The 16,947-nt window shown below is 44.1% G+C and overlaps 1 protein-coding gene across 17 annotated transcripts in view; it reads left to right on the forward strand.

The window, feature by feature from the left end:
* The window catches only part of LOC110526722 (smoothelin), an 88,501-nt gene that overhangs the window by 54,261 nt on the left and 17,293 nt on the right, over positions 1-16,947 (forward strand). For 13 of the 17 annotated variants that reach the window (XR_016496616.1, XR_016496617.1, XM_090237558.1 and 10 more), the window contains 2 exons: positions 69-719; positions 5,747-5,817. Coding sequence is in view for 14 of the 17 variants with exons in the window: in XM_090237558.1 (XP_090093684.1) it covers positions 69-719; positions 5,747-5,817 (722 nt within the window). In the remaining 3 variants the exon portion in view is untranslated. Of the gene's footprint in view, positions 1-68; positions 720-5,746; positions 5,818-12,546; positions 16,090-16,947 lie in introns of those variants that run through there. The other 4 variants (XR_016496618.1, XM_090237568.1, XM_090237571.1 and 1 more) reach the window with 1 other exon arrangement.

Below are 16,947 nucleotides of genomic sequence, written 5' to 3' on the forward strand. Positions count from 1 at the left end.
CTGTGGTCCTCTGTTCTTTGCTACTGTGTGTAAGTCATTTCCACTAATGTGCTGTCTGTGTTTTGCAGTGCCTGAAAAGAAGCCGGTTGTCTTGGCCCCGTTTGGCCGGGCTAACTCTGTGCGGGACCGTATGCGTAAGTTCACAGAGCCCAGCCCAAGCCCCAGTGTCCCATTCCTGAAGAGGGGCTCTCAGTCTCTAAGGAATGGGACAGCCCCCAGTGCCCGAGTCCTAGGCAGAGCCACCGAGCTGAGTGAGGGACGAGCAGCAGGGCCAGTCAACCAAACAGCAATGACCACAGCAGTATCCATCAGATCCCTTACAGACAGGCACGGGAGACCCCATGTAGGTTCTACATCGTACTCTTCATCTTCCTCCTCCTCAGAGAACCTTGTCCAATGTCAGGGCACAATTCAGCCAGGGGGCGTGGCCACCAAAGATCTGCAAACCGCTGCTCAATCCATGAGCACTGTAGGCGGGGCGAAGCAGCCGGCTAAAAAGCTGCAGCACTCCTCGGGCATCTCAAAGGAAGACAAGACCCCAGGGAACCAGGGAGAGGCAGACCCCGACATGAAGACCTTCCTAACTATCGAGATCAAAGATGGACGCACCATCACCTCCTCCTCCTCCTGCTCCTCCTCCTCTTCCTCTAGAGGCAACCTGGCCTCCATGACCCCCATGGCCCAACGCATCACCACCAACTCCCTGGGACAGAGAGCAGGTAGGAGCACTGCCTAATGGATGCTAGATAGACTTCTGGTTCCAGATTCTTTATATGTACAGACCATAGCTTTTGATAGATTTGTGTTAAATCCAAAAACAGAAGTTGATATTTGAAATGATGCGTTACCAGTGGTACCAGGCAGACTGGTGCCTTGAGCCTACATCAGTCATAGACTTGCCTTTAAATCTTTTTCTCCCTTTTAAATCTTAGAATAGATCAGAAATCATTAACAGTGGAGCCATTTTTCATCCCTTCAGCCCAGTGTACTGCAGCAGATCATAGGCTCTGTGTCTGTTTGTGGAGACAGATTGTGTAGATACTGGATGTTTCCTGTTCTGTCCCAGCTCCACCTCTGCATGCTAATATCAGCCTTGAGATCAGGGACAGGGGTCAGTCCATAGAAATAGAATGTATTTGTATGGGTAAGTCAGCAGGGCTGAACCCCAGGCTGGGGACAGACCAGGGCCAGGGTTAGGGCCAGGGAGTGTGTGTGTGTGTGGGAGCAGGGTTCTGCTGTGGACGAGCAGCATTGTCTCTATGATGGGCAGGCATGCCGTGTGGAGGTGGAGGGGGTTGGAGGGTGGTATGGGATCAAGGACACACAACAATGGGCAGTTATTGAGTAAACTGTATGGTCTAACAGCACAATACACTGTAGTCTTTCTGTTGCATTCCTGCAGAGTTGGCGACATCCACAACAGACTATGGTCTGTATACCACTCTGTAAATGCCATACAAACACTCACACTGTACTCTAGTACTTGGGCATACATTGTCAACACAAATGTTGAAAACAGGTGTTATCGCTAAGCGTAACTTTATCCTACTCCTGAGGGGTATCCTACGAAGCAGGTTTTGAGGAGTTGGCAAGGTAACGTTAGTCAACTCTCAGTTCAACTTGGGATAACCAGTCATATGAAAGTGGCTCACCTTTTAGCCAGGTAAAGTTCTATGGCAAGAAATCCTTCAGAACTAACCTGCTTCGGGGCAGGCTAACTCGCGGCTAACTTCACTTACCCTGAATGAAATGACTGAGCCGAGAGTTGAGGACCAATGAAATCAGATTCTGACAATTGATTAAATATTTTATAAATAAAATGTTTAGTTTTTTATATATATATCACTTTACACATTTAGTAAACTTCATACAATGTAACACTTAAAAATATATATTGATAGGAGTGGGGGAAAAGGTGCTTGTGCATTGATAAGCACACCAAAGACTGTATTAACGATAATAATAAGTAATACAATGAAGACTGTATTAACAATAATAATAAGTTATAAATAAAGACTGTATTAACGATAATAATAAGTAACACAAAATAGACTGTATTAACGATAATAGTAAGTAATACAATAAAGACTGTATTAACAATAATAATAAGTTATAAAATAAAGACTGTATTAACAATAATAATAAGTTATAAAATAAAGACTGTATTAACAATAATAATAAGTTATAAAATAAAGACTGTATTAACGATAATAATAAGTAACACAAAATAGACTGTATTAACGATAATAGTAAGTAAAAAAAATAAAGACTTAACGATATTAATAAGCAATAAAATAAAGACTATTTCACACCATGAATTTGCAAGGTAACATTTCCATCATTTTGTTTTCGGCACAAATTAAAATATGTTTCAGCATTATCTCAGTTAAGATTTTCAACGTTCAACTAGCCATCTGCGACATGCACGCGCAATTACAAGCCTGCTATTGTTAGCGGCAAGCAGACAAGCAATATCCACCTTCCTAATACGTACAGTATGAAGTCTGAGCTGGAATGTGAAGCTAACTGGAGCTGGTTAGCTTCAGAAAACCCTGAGTAGATCTAGCTTTCTTCGTAGGATACCCCTCTGGACACCTACTTGTCTGTGTATGTTTCTGTTCATCTTTCTGTGTATGTGTATGTTAGTGTTTTGATGTGTCTCAGAAGCGGCCTGTTCACAGCTGCTGTGGACATCTGTCCAAACAACCAGTCTTGTGCTCCAGCATTTTCCAACCACTAGGACCTCCAACCCAAACAGTTTACTTAAGACCCTGCCTGGAGCAGGACTATTACAGCACCCATTCAGACTCTGATTAGCCCCCTCGCCTCATCTCCCTCCTCCCAGACCCTCTGACAGCTCCACTGGGCTTCTTCAAGAGGCCGGCGTTAAGCCCAATTTTGCTCTAATGCCTTTGGGTTCCTTTTTTGGAAGCTCCCTGCCACTGACTGAAGACCGGTTTGGAGAATGTCTTGTGTTCACCCAGCAGCTCCTAACAACAGTCCTGAGTGTACAGTACAGAACACTGGAATGCATCAAACAGGCACTTCTGTTTTACAGATGTGGTTAAACTGACATAGCTGCTGTCTTATGTGTAAAACAGTGTAAAAATATATACAGTGCATTCGGGAAGTATTCAGACCCCTTGACTTTTCCACATTTTGTTACGTTACAGCCTTATTCTAAAATTGATTCAATTAATTGTTTTCCTCATCAATCTACAGACAAAACCCCATAATGACAAAGAGAAAAAACTGGGTTTTAGACATTTTTGCAAATGTATGCAAATAAAAAAGAGACTCAAAATTGAGCTCAGGTGCATCCTGTTTCCATTGATAATCCTTTATGTTTCTACAACTTGATTGCAGTCTACCTGTGGTAAATTAAATTGATTGGACATGATTTGCAAAGGCACTCACCTGTCTATATAAGGTCCCACAGTTGACAGTGTATGTCAGAGCAAAAATCAAGACAGAAGCCACTCCTCAGTAAAAGCAGGTAGCCTAGTGGTTAGAGCATTGGGTCAGTAAACTAAAAGTTGCTGGATCGAGTCCCCGAGCTGACCAGGTACAAATCTGTCGTTCTGCCCCTGAGCAAGGCAGTTAACCCACTGTTCCCTGCGTGCCAAAGACGTGGATGTCGATTATGGCAGCCCCCCGCACCTCTCTGATTCAGAGGGGTTGGGTTAAATGCGGAAGACCCATTTAATTTGAATGCATTCAATTGTACAACTGACTAGGTATCCCCCTTTCACTAACCCTAAAAGGCACATAACAGCCCACATGGAGTTTGCCAAAAGGCACTGAAAGACTCTCAAACCATGAGAAACAAGATTCTCTGGTCTGATGAAACAAAGATTGAAGTCTTTGGCCTGAATGCCAAGCGTCACGTCTGGAGGAAACCTGGTACCATCCCTACGGTGAAGCATGGTGTTGGCAGCATCATGCTGTGGGGATGTCTTTCAGTGGTAGGGACTGGAAGACTAGTCAGGATTGAGAGAAAGATGAACGGAGCAAAGTACAGAGAGATCCCTGATGAAAACCTGCTCCAGAGCGCTTAGGACCTCAGACTGGGACGAAGGTTCACCTTCCAACAGGATAATGACGCTAAGCACACAGGTTCACCTTCCAACAGTACAACAACAAAGGTTCACCTTCTAACATGAAAACAACCCTAAGCACACAGCCAAGACCATCCAGGAGTGGCTTAAAGACAAGTCTCTTAGTGGGCCAGCCAGAGCCCAGACTTGAACCCTATCTAACATATCTGGAGAGACCTGAAAATAGCTGTGCGTCGACGCTCCCCATCCAACCTGACAGAGCTTGAGAGGATCTGCAGAGAATAATGGGAGAAACTCCCCAAATAGAGGTGTGCCAAGCTTGTAGCATCATTCCCAAGAAGACGCAAGGCTGTAATCGCTGCCAAAGGTGCTTTTAACAAAGTACTGAGTAAAGGGTCTGAATATGTAAATGTGTTATTTCATTTGTTCATAACTTTGCAAAAATGTCTAAAAACCTATTTTTTCTTTGTCGTTATGGGGTATTGTGTGTAGATTGTTGAGGGGGAAAAAACAATTGAATCAATTATAGAATAAGGCTGTAATGTAACAAAATGTTGTTACGTTCTGAATATTTTACGAATGCACTGTATATTTTTTTAAATTCATTTTCGGAATGGAAAAACGCTTAATGAACTTATCTATATATTGTTTATATATATATATATATATATATATATAAATTAGAATATTAGAATACTATCAATCATCTAAATAAAAGCTAGACAGTCAGGGAGAATTTAAAATTGCCAAAACATTGAATTTAGCAGTATTGATTTTATTATGTTTGACAAAGGAACACAGCATTAGCCATGTCAAAGTGCATAGAATTGCAGGAAATTAGCTTTAAAACGGCAACATTTTCTCTCTCCGCTCTATGAGAAAATGTGTAGGATTGGAGAAAATGTGCTTTAAAACTGAAAATATTTCTCTTTATCTTCATGGTGAAATTTTGAGAATGGCAGGTAATTGGCTTAAATATTAAAGCATTTCCCTACACTGCCAAGGTGGAGGCCTCTAAAATGTTCTCCACCGGGCTGACCGTGCCCATTACCACGCCCCCCTGCCACACCCAACCACCCACCCACCCAACCACTAAGCCCCTTTTTGATCCAGAAAAAAACGTATTATGTTGGTCCCCAGTTTACTGTGTGTTGGTGCACAGGTCACATGACATTGTATGTGTGCAGAGAAAGATGGAACATGGGTGTTTGTATTAGCGGTGGCGGGGTCCATAGTGTGACCCACTACCATCCTTTATGACATCATTTAAAGTTTTATTAGTCATATGCACAGGATACACATGGTATACTCCGTCCAAAGAAATGCTTACTCGCAGGTTCCTTCTCAACAATGCAACAACAATAAGAAATAATACAAGATAAGAATATTATATGAAGTAAATGGCTCAGTAGAATATTTTTTGGTTTGTTGCATAAGTATAATACAGGAAGGCACCATGACGGCTTATGTAAGTGAGGGATGGTCCCCTCATGGACACTCAGAGCCATATTCAAATCATCATGTACAATATACAAAAACATAGATGCTTTAGGGACTTGAGTCCATTTAACATGTAACTATTTATGGTTAAACACTGGTGGTGTGCTGTGACATTGTTTTATATAGCTTTTGACACTTCAGCTCCATGTAAGTCTCTAACTGTATGGCTCTCTCTCTCTCTCTGGCAGAGTTGACCATGGGTCTGAGAGCGACCCCCTTCAAGACCCCCTCCAGCCTCACTTCTGGATCCTCATTCAAGGTACTGTAACACTCCACTCCTCCTGTCCTGGCAGAAACGCAGGGTTAAAGACACACTACAGCAATTTTTTTGACTTATCCAATTGAAACACAGTATCCCAAGTATAAATACAGTAATGTGTACAGCACACACTGAAGGGTAAAACATATATCTTTTCAGCAAAGCATTTTTTTTGACACAACTGTAAACTTCAAGGAATAGGGCATTTAAGGAGATGGTCTGATGTGATGTCACCGGCCTCCCCACTTGCTTGACGAACAACAGAGGAGCAATAGAGAACAAAAAAGGAAAGCCCCCCCACCTGTGCCATGACATGTCATACCTGGACCACCTATTGAGGTGTGCCTGTTGTTAAGTAAATCAGATTTTAAATGAGGTGAAAAGGAGACTGGAGTAGGACTTTAAATGACTGTAACATGTGTCAAACCTGAGTTTTGCACGTGATGCCTTTAAAAGCTATCAATAAATGTACGACTGACTATAAGTTGAACAGTCATGGTTTTCCTCTTGCCTTAAAATGTCATACTTAATTCTATTCTATTCTTATTTTTTTTTTAATGCATCATTGTTGTCACAAAGCACTTGCTTTGCCCCTAAAAGCAAGTGCCTCATGTGCCTAATAAGAGCGTGAGAGGGAGGGAGAGAGAGCGAGCGAGCAGGGCGGACGTGGTGTTTATCAAACAAAGAGTGTCCTTGTAGGGTATGAGAAACAGACAGAGAGGGAGGGAGGTGCACTGGGCACTTCATTCCCTCTATGCCCCATCCCATCCCTCCTGAGATGTATCTCTGCACCTCCCTACAGTCCATGCCACCTCCCTACAGTCCATGCCACCTCCCTACAGTCTATGCCACCTCCCTACAGTCTATGCCACCTCCCTACAGTCTATGACACCTCCCTACAGTCTATGCCACCTCCCTACAGTCCATGCCACCTCCCTACAGTCCATGCCACCTCCCTACAGTCCACGCTACCTCCCTACAGTCCACGCTACCTCCCTACAGTCCACGCTACCTCCCTACAGTCCACGCTACCTCCCTACAGTCCACGCTACCTCCCTACAGTCCACGCTACCTCCCTACAGTCCATGCTACCTCCCTACAGTCCATGCTACCTCCCTACAGTCCACGCTACCTCTCTACAGTCCACGCTACCTCCCTACAGTCCACGCTACCTCCCTACAGTCCCATGCCACCTCCCTACAGTCCCATGCCACCTCCCTACAGTCCATGCTACCTCCCTACAGTCCATGCTACCTCCCTACAGTCCATGCTACCTCCCTGCAGTCCACGCTACCTCCCTACAGTCCATGCTACCTCCCTACAGTCCCATGCTACCTCCCTACAGTCCCATGCCACCTCCATACAGTCCATGCCACCTCCCTACAGTCCATGCTACCTCCCTAGAGTCCCATGCTACCTCCCTACCGTCCCATGCTACCTCCCTACAGTCCATGCTACCTCCCTACAGTCCATGCTACCTCCCTACAGTCCATGCTACCTCCCTACAGTCCCATGCTACCTCCCTACCGTCCCATGCCACCTCTCTACAGTCCTAGCCACTCAACTAGATGATGACACAGGGGTCGTTCCACAAAATGGGTGCCTTTTGCGTACCTATGATATTTTTCAGTAGAAATTGTGCACCAATATGGCATTTTAAAAGCCTGTTCTATAAATTAAGTGACCTTTTATATAGACCACATAGAGAATTCAATACATTTGCAAAATTCAGCAAATTCACAAGTACCTCCGTCAACCCTGTGTCATTTCTAGGAAGATTTGAACCCCCTTAATTCCAACATTTCACCATCATTGTAAAGCCCTAGATGCTCTGACAGTCATTTCTGAAGATTATTATTTGTTTCATGTGATTATTGATTCATCTACTTCTGTCCCTCATTTTAAGATAATTCAGTCATGTGAACTAAACTCTTGTTTTAATGTGCTGAATCTATTCCTTACAAAATATATACTTTAAAAAGAAACTTTGAACCTAACATTGAATCCAATAGTCAAATCATATAGTAAAAGCATGTGAGCTGGTTCTACTCTTTTTGGTAATGTCCTGGTGTTTTGTGGTGGGAAACTGAGTGGGTATGATCATAACATGTCAACCATGTTACCCATACATTTTCATTTTCTCAATTGCCTCTCCCTGTTGCACACAACACTCTTCTTTTCCCCCTGTCACAAGGGGATTTATGTCTGCCTTAAGAAATAACCCTGTTACTTTGCATCACCTACTGTAATAGGCACTTACTATAGTCTTTTTTAAATGTTTTATATGAAAACGTGTTATTTGCTATACATTTGAACATGCACTGTTAATGACAGAATGTTACAATTTAGATGAAAGTTACACTTCTTAAACGGCACTTCTTAAAAGGAATAAGCTCTATCATGAGTGAATGAAGGGAAGTGAATGTAGGGTAAGGGAAAAGTGTAGTCTAGTTTCCTACCTCCTTAATGGTTTTCTATTCCACCCCCCCATGTAGAGCGGAGCAGTAATCTGGTTAGGGGATCAGGGCCGGGCTGGGCTGGGAGGACGCTGCCTGGGATTGGGGTTGAGAGGGGGGGGGGGGGGGTGAAAGATGTTGCAGAGAGACTGTCTCTATCAGTTAACCCTGCAGTTACACACAGACAGACTGAGCCAGATGAAGGGGCAAGAAGACATGTATTCATTCTGCTGAAGATGAGGTGTATGCTTGACCCGTGCTAGGCATAATCAGGACTAATAGGTAACTCTGGTCGAGAGGCTTGCATGTCTGTGTATGTGATGTGTTACAATTGAATTGAAAACATTTCCCATTTTCAGTGGTAAACTTTGGTGGCTCGTTGTGAAAGTCATGGATACGACCATTGGATTATTTTGATGTCCTTTTTTGTAAGGATTTACACCAAGACAGTTGCGCTACATATGTGCACTTGTCCTTGTTTGGAGGTACTGAGACCATGTGTTGAGGTTTCGAATGTGTTTGTGAATAAGAGCACAAGACGTGTTTCTTTTTGTGTAGGCAAACAGGGGACACTTTTTCAGCCAAAGCAACCAGCATGGTATATCAGCCGGGCTTATTCAGGTTATTAGAGACACGTGGAAATAACTCTGCTAATGAGATTTGTGAAGGGAAGCTGGCAGATGCTATTCTCGCTCTAGGTTAGCATCAAGCAGGGCTGCTGCACTGTACCTCTGTCCTGGGTCTAGGCCCCACCACCTGTCCCACAGTCTATCAGGCCCATGGAAGTTCAAGGGTGCGTGACAATGATGGATGATGGATTTGTCTGGATTGGCTTCCAGTCCCACCATTAACAGGCTGGCATGTCTTTGGCATCATTAAACTGAAGATTAATCTTTATCAAATGACTCTCTGTAATTATTATTACGCGATTAAAATGATTAATCATGTAACTGTAATTAACTAGGAAGTCGCGGCACCAAGGAAAATATTCAGATCACAAAGATCAAAGATCTTTTCAGATATTTTCATAGTCTTCTGATGAATGAATTCTTCTTTACCTCACGTTAGTCTCATTCCAAACGTCGTAAATTGTTGGTTATCTGCATGAACCCTTCACTATGAGTCATCCATACATCAATTGTCTTAAATCATTTATTTACTAACTAAGTAATTCACAGAAATGCATAAACAAACAGTAGATAGTTACAAGGAAATGATAAGGAGTTTCCCTAGTGGGATAAACCGGTATCGCGGCTTGGTGTACGACAGGGAAGTGGGGGTCGACTGAGATAAGACAACACACAGTTGATAATTATAACAATTGAAATGCTAATCCTTTGCACATGAATGCTCACTCATTCGAGAACAATTGCAATCAATATATATATTTACGCTCAGTGTGTCGTTATGGATAGATGTTTCGGCAGTTGTCTTTCTTCGCGTTCAATGATACCGAATTCCTAGCTGCAGACTAGTAATTAATTGTTCTTATTCTGACGGTATCGATAGTCTAAGAGTTTAACCACGTGGGATGGTTAAAAGATTCAGCAGTCTGGTCTCAAACCTTGGCCCTCTTGTTATCGAGGTAAGCTGGTCTGCAACTTTTGTCCTCTTGTAATTGAGAGAATCATGGTCTGTTGAGAAATTCTGAAGGTGAGGTTTTATTCGGAATTGCAGAAAAGGGCCTGTCCCAGGATGCCCGACCCTAACTGGGCTCATGGGCGGTCCTCTGATTTAGTTAAACTCAAAAGGGAATTGGAGTTTCCTTCATTAAACAGTCCAAAATCACATTACACAATTTTACAAACAGTATCATCTTCACTCATTCATCTTATACAACAATTAGATGTAAACCTCATATCTGAGGCTATTAAATAAACAGCGTTATGGTAATGTGGCCGCACCGTCTCCCATGAGCTCCACAAAATTGCACCAAACGGACCAGTTTGTAGCTGGATTCTTCACCGATCTTTTATACCTTCTCCGAAACACACATGTTGTTCGGACCTCAAGTTCTGTGAGGTGTAAGAAATTCCTTTGTTCTCTTCTATGAAAACTCTACTCTCTCGCTATACTGTGGCCATGAGGAGATAATCTCCTCCAGGAATTTACGACCTCTCTCTGACCACAGCAGCCTGGGTGTAGGAGACAGGGAGAGGGGGATGGGGCTTGCTGTACCCAAAGAGGGCAATGTTATGACAAGGCATTGACATTGATCCTCATTCACATTCCTCTGTCCTTTATAGGATCGTAGGGTTGTAGACACACTGATGGAACAGTCCTATTATGGAGGTCTTGCAATCAAAGCTGTGTGATAAGAGGGTTGTTTTGGATGAGTTAGTCTTTATTGGTGTTTGGTAAAGGAGCAGCCATGGGGTACACAGACTGTTTGTGATCTGTGTGGGTGGTCCTCTGCTCCTTTCTGGTGGTATGTACTCAAACCTTATCATCGTTATCACCCCTATACACAACCAGTTACTTAATGACGGCTCAGGTTCAGATAGGCTTTTGGACTGGGATAATGCAGATAAGGTAGCATTGAATCTTACAATGGGCAGAATAATAAAAATGCATCAACTCTGAAGAAAGCGAGCAAGAAGCGGGTTGGGGAGAGATGATAAATATTGGTAATTGGAAGGATTAAAAAAAGGTGGGAGCGTTAAGGATGGAAATGGAGGGTAAGATCAACAAACAGGTGGATCGGAGACTTAAGCTAAGTGAGAGTGAGAAAGAGGGAGTGCTGTTGGAATAGCTCTGGGTGTATGTGGCAGATGGGACCGGCCGTTGGTGTTATTGATGCCCACGTCGGACCTGGCTTAGGTACCCTCACCTGTGCCCACTCATCTCTGCCACCCGTCCAGGCTGTCTGCTGACCCGTGCCCTCGGGCGTAAATAATGCCTTCGTTCTATCTCTGCGGCGACGACGGACAAGCAGTAGCACTCCTGCGGGCATGGAGATTACAGCAGAGCCCTGGGTCACGCTGGTAACGCTGGACAGGGGTTTATGGCCACGGTCCCACAGTGAATGATCAACTGTCAGTCCTGGCCACTCACTGTCATACAGCACACTAATCTCCCTATTGTCAGCACAGCCTGAACAAACACTGAGCACGGGTTACCCAACCAGCACACATGTTCCCTAGTATATGGCCCCTGTACAGGGCTTTTATGGAGGACAGGAGAAAGGGAGAGAGAGATGAGGTCTCTGACTATTTTGGAGATGATCCTGGTCTGTGGATTTTGTTAGTGGAGCCGTAAGTCAGATGCAGTGTGTTACTGTTTTATCCCTGGTGTTTTATGGCTATATGACTTAAAGCTGTGGCCTGAGATCATTTATCTCACTGTGCTGTTCTTCTCTGGAGGGGGGGCCAGGGTGAAGTCCCAGCTGAGTTTTATTGGTGTGTTCTGGATTAAGCTGCTGACTATTTTTAGACACTCTCTTGTAAATAACTGCGATGGGGTCACAACTAGAGGTCGACCGAATATGATTTTTCAACGCCGATACCGATTATTGGAGGACCAAAACAAGCCGATACCGATTAATCGGACAATTTATATATATATTTTTGTAATAAATGACAATTACAACCATACTGAATGAACAATGAAAACTTATTTTAACTTAATATAATACATTTATAAAATCAATTAATCTCAAATAAATAATGAAACATGTTCAATTTGGTTTAAATAATGCAACGTTTTGGAGAAGAAAGTAAAAGTGCAATATGTGCCATGCAAAAAAACGAATGTTTAAGTTCCTTGCTCAGAATATGAGAACATATGAAAGCTGGTGGTTCCTTTTAACATGAGTATTCAATATTCCCAGGTAAGATGTTTTAGGTTGTAATTATTATAGGAATTATAGGACTATTTCTCTCTATACAATTTGTATTTCATATACCATTGACTATTGGATGTTCTTATAGGCACTTTAGTATTGCCAGCTTAATCTCAGGAGTTGATAGGCTTGAAGTCATAAACAGAGCTGTGCATCCAAGCATTGCTAAGAGCTGCTGTTTGAATGAATGCTTACGAGCCTGCTGCTGCCTACCACCGCTCAGTCAGACTGCTCTATCAAATATCAAATCATATACTTAATTATAATAAACACACAGAATTAATATGGTCAAATCCGTAAACTCTCATTTCACAAAACGTTTATTCTTTCAGTGAAAGCATTACATATTTTTTATTATTTTTACCCCAATTTCGTGGTATCCAATTGTTTTAGTAGCTACTATCTTGTCTCGTCGCTACAACTCCCGTACGGGCTCGGAAGAGATGAAGGTTGAAAGTCATGCGTCCTCCGATACACTGCTTCTTAACACAGTGCGCATCCAACCCGGAAGCCAGCCGCACCAATGTGTCGGAGGAAACACCGTGCACCTGGCAACCTTGGTTAGCGCGCACTGCGCCCGGCCCGCCACAGGAGTCGCTGGTGCGCGATGAGACAAGGACATCCCTACCGGCCAAGCCCTCCCTAACCCGGACGATGCTAGGCCAATTGTGTTACGACAGAGCCTGGGCGCGAACCCAGTGTCTCTGATGGCACAGCTGGCGCTGCAGTACAGCGCCCTTAACCACTGCGCCACCCGGGAGGCCCAGCGTTACATATTTTATCGAACGGGTGGCAACCCAAAGTCTAAATATTACTGTTACATTGCACAACCTTCAATGTTATGTCATAATTATGTAAAATTCTGGCAAATTAATTACGGTCTTTGTTAGGAATAAATGGCTTTTCAACAGTTCACAACGAGCTAGGCAGCCCAAACTGCTGCATATAGCCTGACTCTGCTTGCACTGAATGCAAGAGAAGTGACACAATTTCCCTAGTTAATATTGCCTGCTAACATTAATACAATTTTTTAACTCCATAACAAGTTTAAAAAATATACTTGTGTACTGATTTTAAGAAAGGCATTGATGTTTATGGTTAGGTACATTATTGCAACGATTGTGTTTTTTTCGCGAATGCGCTTTTGTTAAATCATCAAGTTGAAGTAGGCTGTGATTCGATGATAAATTAACAGGCACCACATTGATTATATGCAACGCAGGACAAGCTAGTTAACCTAGTAAGATCATCAACCATGTGTAGTTAACTAGTGATTATGTGAAGATTGATTGTTTTTTATAAGATACGTTTAATGCTAGCTAGCAAATTACCTTGGCTCCTTGCAGTCACAAGGTCCTTTTGATGCTGCACTCGCATAACAGGTGGTCAGCCTGCCACACAGTCTCCTCGTGGATTGCAATTTAGTCGGCGTCCGAAAAGGCTGATTACCGATTGTTATGAAAACTTGAAATAAGCCATGTTGGTTAATCGGTCGACCTCCAGTCACAACGATCAAAGACATTGTCACTTCTCTGAGACGGACGCAATTAATGGCTATCTGATTTACACAGGTGTGCCTTAGGGCATGAATACAGTCACTTGCTTATTATACAGATACATAACATTCAGAGATATAGAGAACATTCACATGCACAACACATGCTCTCTCTGTCTCTTTGTCCCTGTGTTTTGACAGACACACACACACACACACAAACACAAACCTTGTTGCAGTGTTCAGATGTGTGTGTGTGTGTGTGTGTGTGTGTGTGTGTGTGTGCGTGTGTGTGTGCGCCAGACTAAAGTGATGTCCTTGATAGGGTCTGACCCACTTCTCCTGGCCTGCCTGGCCACATTTTCTCTGGCCTGCTCCCCGTTCCTGGAAGCCGTTCTGCTGTCCTCTAAATCCCAGGATCAACAGTTCAGTTACACACTCAATATCAATATTAAGGAATGCCTAGGGGTATGATTAAATCACCAGGGTTGGGGAAGTTCCATTTAAATTCCAGTCAATTCAGGAAGTACAATGATATTCCATTTCCAATTCTCATCAATGCTTTTCAATTAGGAACATTTTGAATTAGAATAAGAATTTTGTTTACTTTCTGAATTGAAATGTAACTGAACCCATCCCTGGAAACCACCATGCCAAATAACTACAAAAATGCTGGTTTTCAGTGAACACAGTTTTAGCTATATTGCTTAAGCACCATTTAGGTGTGTGTACCAGAGATTAAGAACAACATTACATGCTAAGAGGGCTTGCTTGTGTTGCGCTAACCTTGTTCACCTGATATCACTGTAGATCACTGTAGTTTGAGTTCAGATGATTTGATTCATGCAGACCTATAGTGCTATAATTTTCTAAAATTGGAATGGTTATAACCATTCCATACATACACACAAATGCATGCTGGAGGCACACATTCATATAGACACAGACTGTTCAACACTCTCTCAAAGCATTCAACTTGACACACAAAGCACTTGAAGAATGCACACGTTACAGCAGCTGATCAGACCACTGTGATATTATATTCTATCAGCAAGTTCCAAAGCAAGCACACGGCAGAGAGCAGCTGGCCTTTAACAAGAGCCTTCCCCACGGCCAGGGTCAACCAGAACCAGGTTCAGGGTGTCTATAGCCCACCACATTGACCACCATCTGTCTCTCTCTCACAGCCCGGTGTGCTTCTTAGGTTCTCCTAACCCTTGGTGACCTGTCCTCTGACCTGACCCATGCAGCTCAACTGACTCATAATGTCAAGCCTGAGAGACTTGAGAGGCTGCTGTCAAACACTTTAAGTAAAATTCTGTCGGCCCTCTCAGTCGGCCAGACACAGACACAGCCCCATCCAAACCCCAGTTGCCTGCCAATCGAGGTGTGAAGGACAAGGGTTCTAAATAAATGCGGAGTTGAGGGAGGGGGGGTTATGAATTGTTGTCACCCGTATTTCCCCTCCGGCCCCCCACCAGACACCCAGGCCCTGACTGACTCAGTGGAATAATAGATGGGGCTAGTGATAAATAAATACACATGTCTATGGCACCTGAGGGAAACAAAGGGGTGGGGGCCTCTGCTGCCTTGGAAACGGGATTCTGTGAATGCTCATTGGCTGTCTGGGATTTGTGGGGGGTATAAAGAACTAGAGTTGTTTTGGAGGGTCTCTATAAACAGGCAGACAGAGAGATACTGTCCTCTTCTCCCATGGGATACGTACTGAAAACTCAACCAACATTGCTCTTGGATTGTTTAACTCTTAGAGCTCGATTTGGTTCCTAGCGCTTAGTTGAAAGAGAGGGACTTTGCATCTCATTGTAATGAGATACGACCTTCGGTGTGACTTTTGATATTGAGAGCAGTTACCCACCATGCCTGGAGTGAACCTGGACTTCCTGTCGGCCTCAGAGGCTCCACAGCCCCTGGTGGGCAATCCAGACAGCCTGTGTGCGGAGTCTGGTTTGGAGGAGGTGATTGGTGACCTGCTAGCCCAAGATCAGGCTGAGGAGGAGGAGAGTGAGGGTGGTGAGTGTGGGCTGGAGCTGACACTGCGCTGTGCCGTGGGGGAGATCCACAGTGACCTGCAGGCCTTTGGGAAGCGGGTGGATGCACGGCTCGAGGAGGCTGCAGCGCGTGTGGCTCCTCTGTCTACAGCTTTGGCAGCTCTGCAGGAGGAGAACTTGAGGCTGCGTATCCAGCAGGAGAGGCTGGCCCGCCAGGTGGAGGCTCTGTGTCAGGCCCTGGGCCTGCCTGAACCACCACCTTACACAGCCTTCATCCCGGAGCCAACACCCAGCACTCCCAATGACCTCCAACTTCCATCCAGCACACCCCTCAGCCCTAAAACACCCGATGGACGAGATTGTGAACCTGAGGCCACACCAGTCCCACACTGTGCCACCTTTGCCACACGTCGTTCTTCTTCCACCTCCTCACTGATAGGACTAGGAGGCATCTCTCACAGCAACAGCATGGTATACCTCTCTCTCTCTATGCCTGTATGGATCCCCTCCTGACAAAATATTTAGAATCAGTTCCAGTCTCTTATTCTTTACTGACACTCTCTTCCCCATCCCTCTTTGATGCCTAGATTTTCCTCTAATCTTGGATGACAGGTTTTCGCATCTATAATAAGCATCTGATCAGTCTAGGTTAGTTTATTGTTTTAGTGTTCAGCTTGACAGCAGATTAGAGTACATTGTCAGTACAGATGTCTGGTTACATCCCCGGGTTAGTGGTATCATTGTGAAGAAGCGGATTTAACCGTAACCAATCATCTCGTCTGCATGCCTTTAGCCCCTCCTTCCTTTAGCCCCTCCTTCATGCCTGTAGCCCCTCCTTCTCTCCTGCTGTCTTTTTCCACCCTCTACTTATGAGGACAGTTCCAACATGATCTCTATCATCCCACATCATCCCCTCCCATCCACATCATCCCCTCCCATCCACAAAGCATGACCTTCTCTCTCTTCTCTCACTGTTTCGTGCCAGCCCCTCTCTCATTGTCTGTGAGTGTGTGACACCTGTGAGTGTGTGACACCTGTGAGTGTGTGACACCTGTGAGTGTGTGACACCTGCGTTTTTAAATGCATTAATCCTATTGGGTGGATGTTGGGGTTTGTGGAGGTGCCCTCACTGCCCTGAGTGTTTGTGCAGGTGTTCTGGTTTGTTTCCGTGTTCTGTCAGGGGACACACATCCTGTGGTGGGAGGAAGTATCCTGTTTGCTGTCATTTAATCTTCTGAGTAACCGCCTGGTCATGATGAAAGCCTCTGGTCTACTGCCCAAACACTGGGCTCCTAAGATCTCTGTGGCACTCTCCTCCTAAAATAGGTC

The sequence above is a fragment of the Oncorhynchus mykiss genome, chromosome 6 (assembly GCF_057628025.1).
Source record: "Oncorhynchus mykiss isolate SJ-2025 chromosome 6, ASM5762802v1, whole genome shotgun sequence".
In the NCBI taxonomy this organism is placed as follows: Eukaryota; Metazoa; Chordata; class Actinopteri; order Salmoniformes; family Salmonidae; genus Oncorhynchus; species Oncorhynchus mykiss.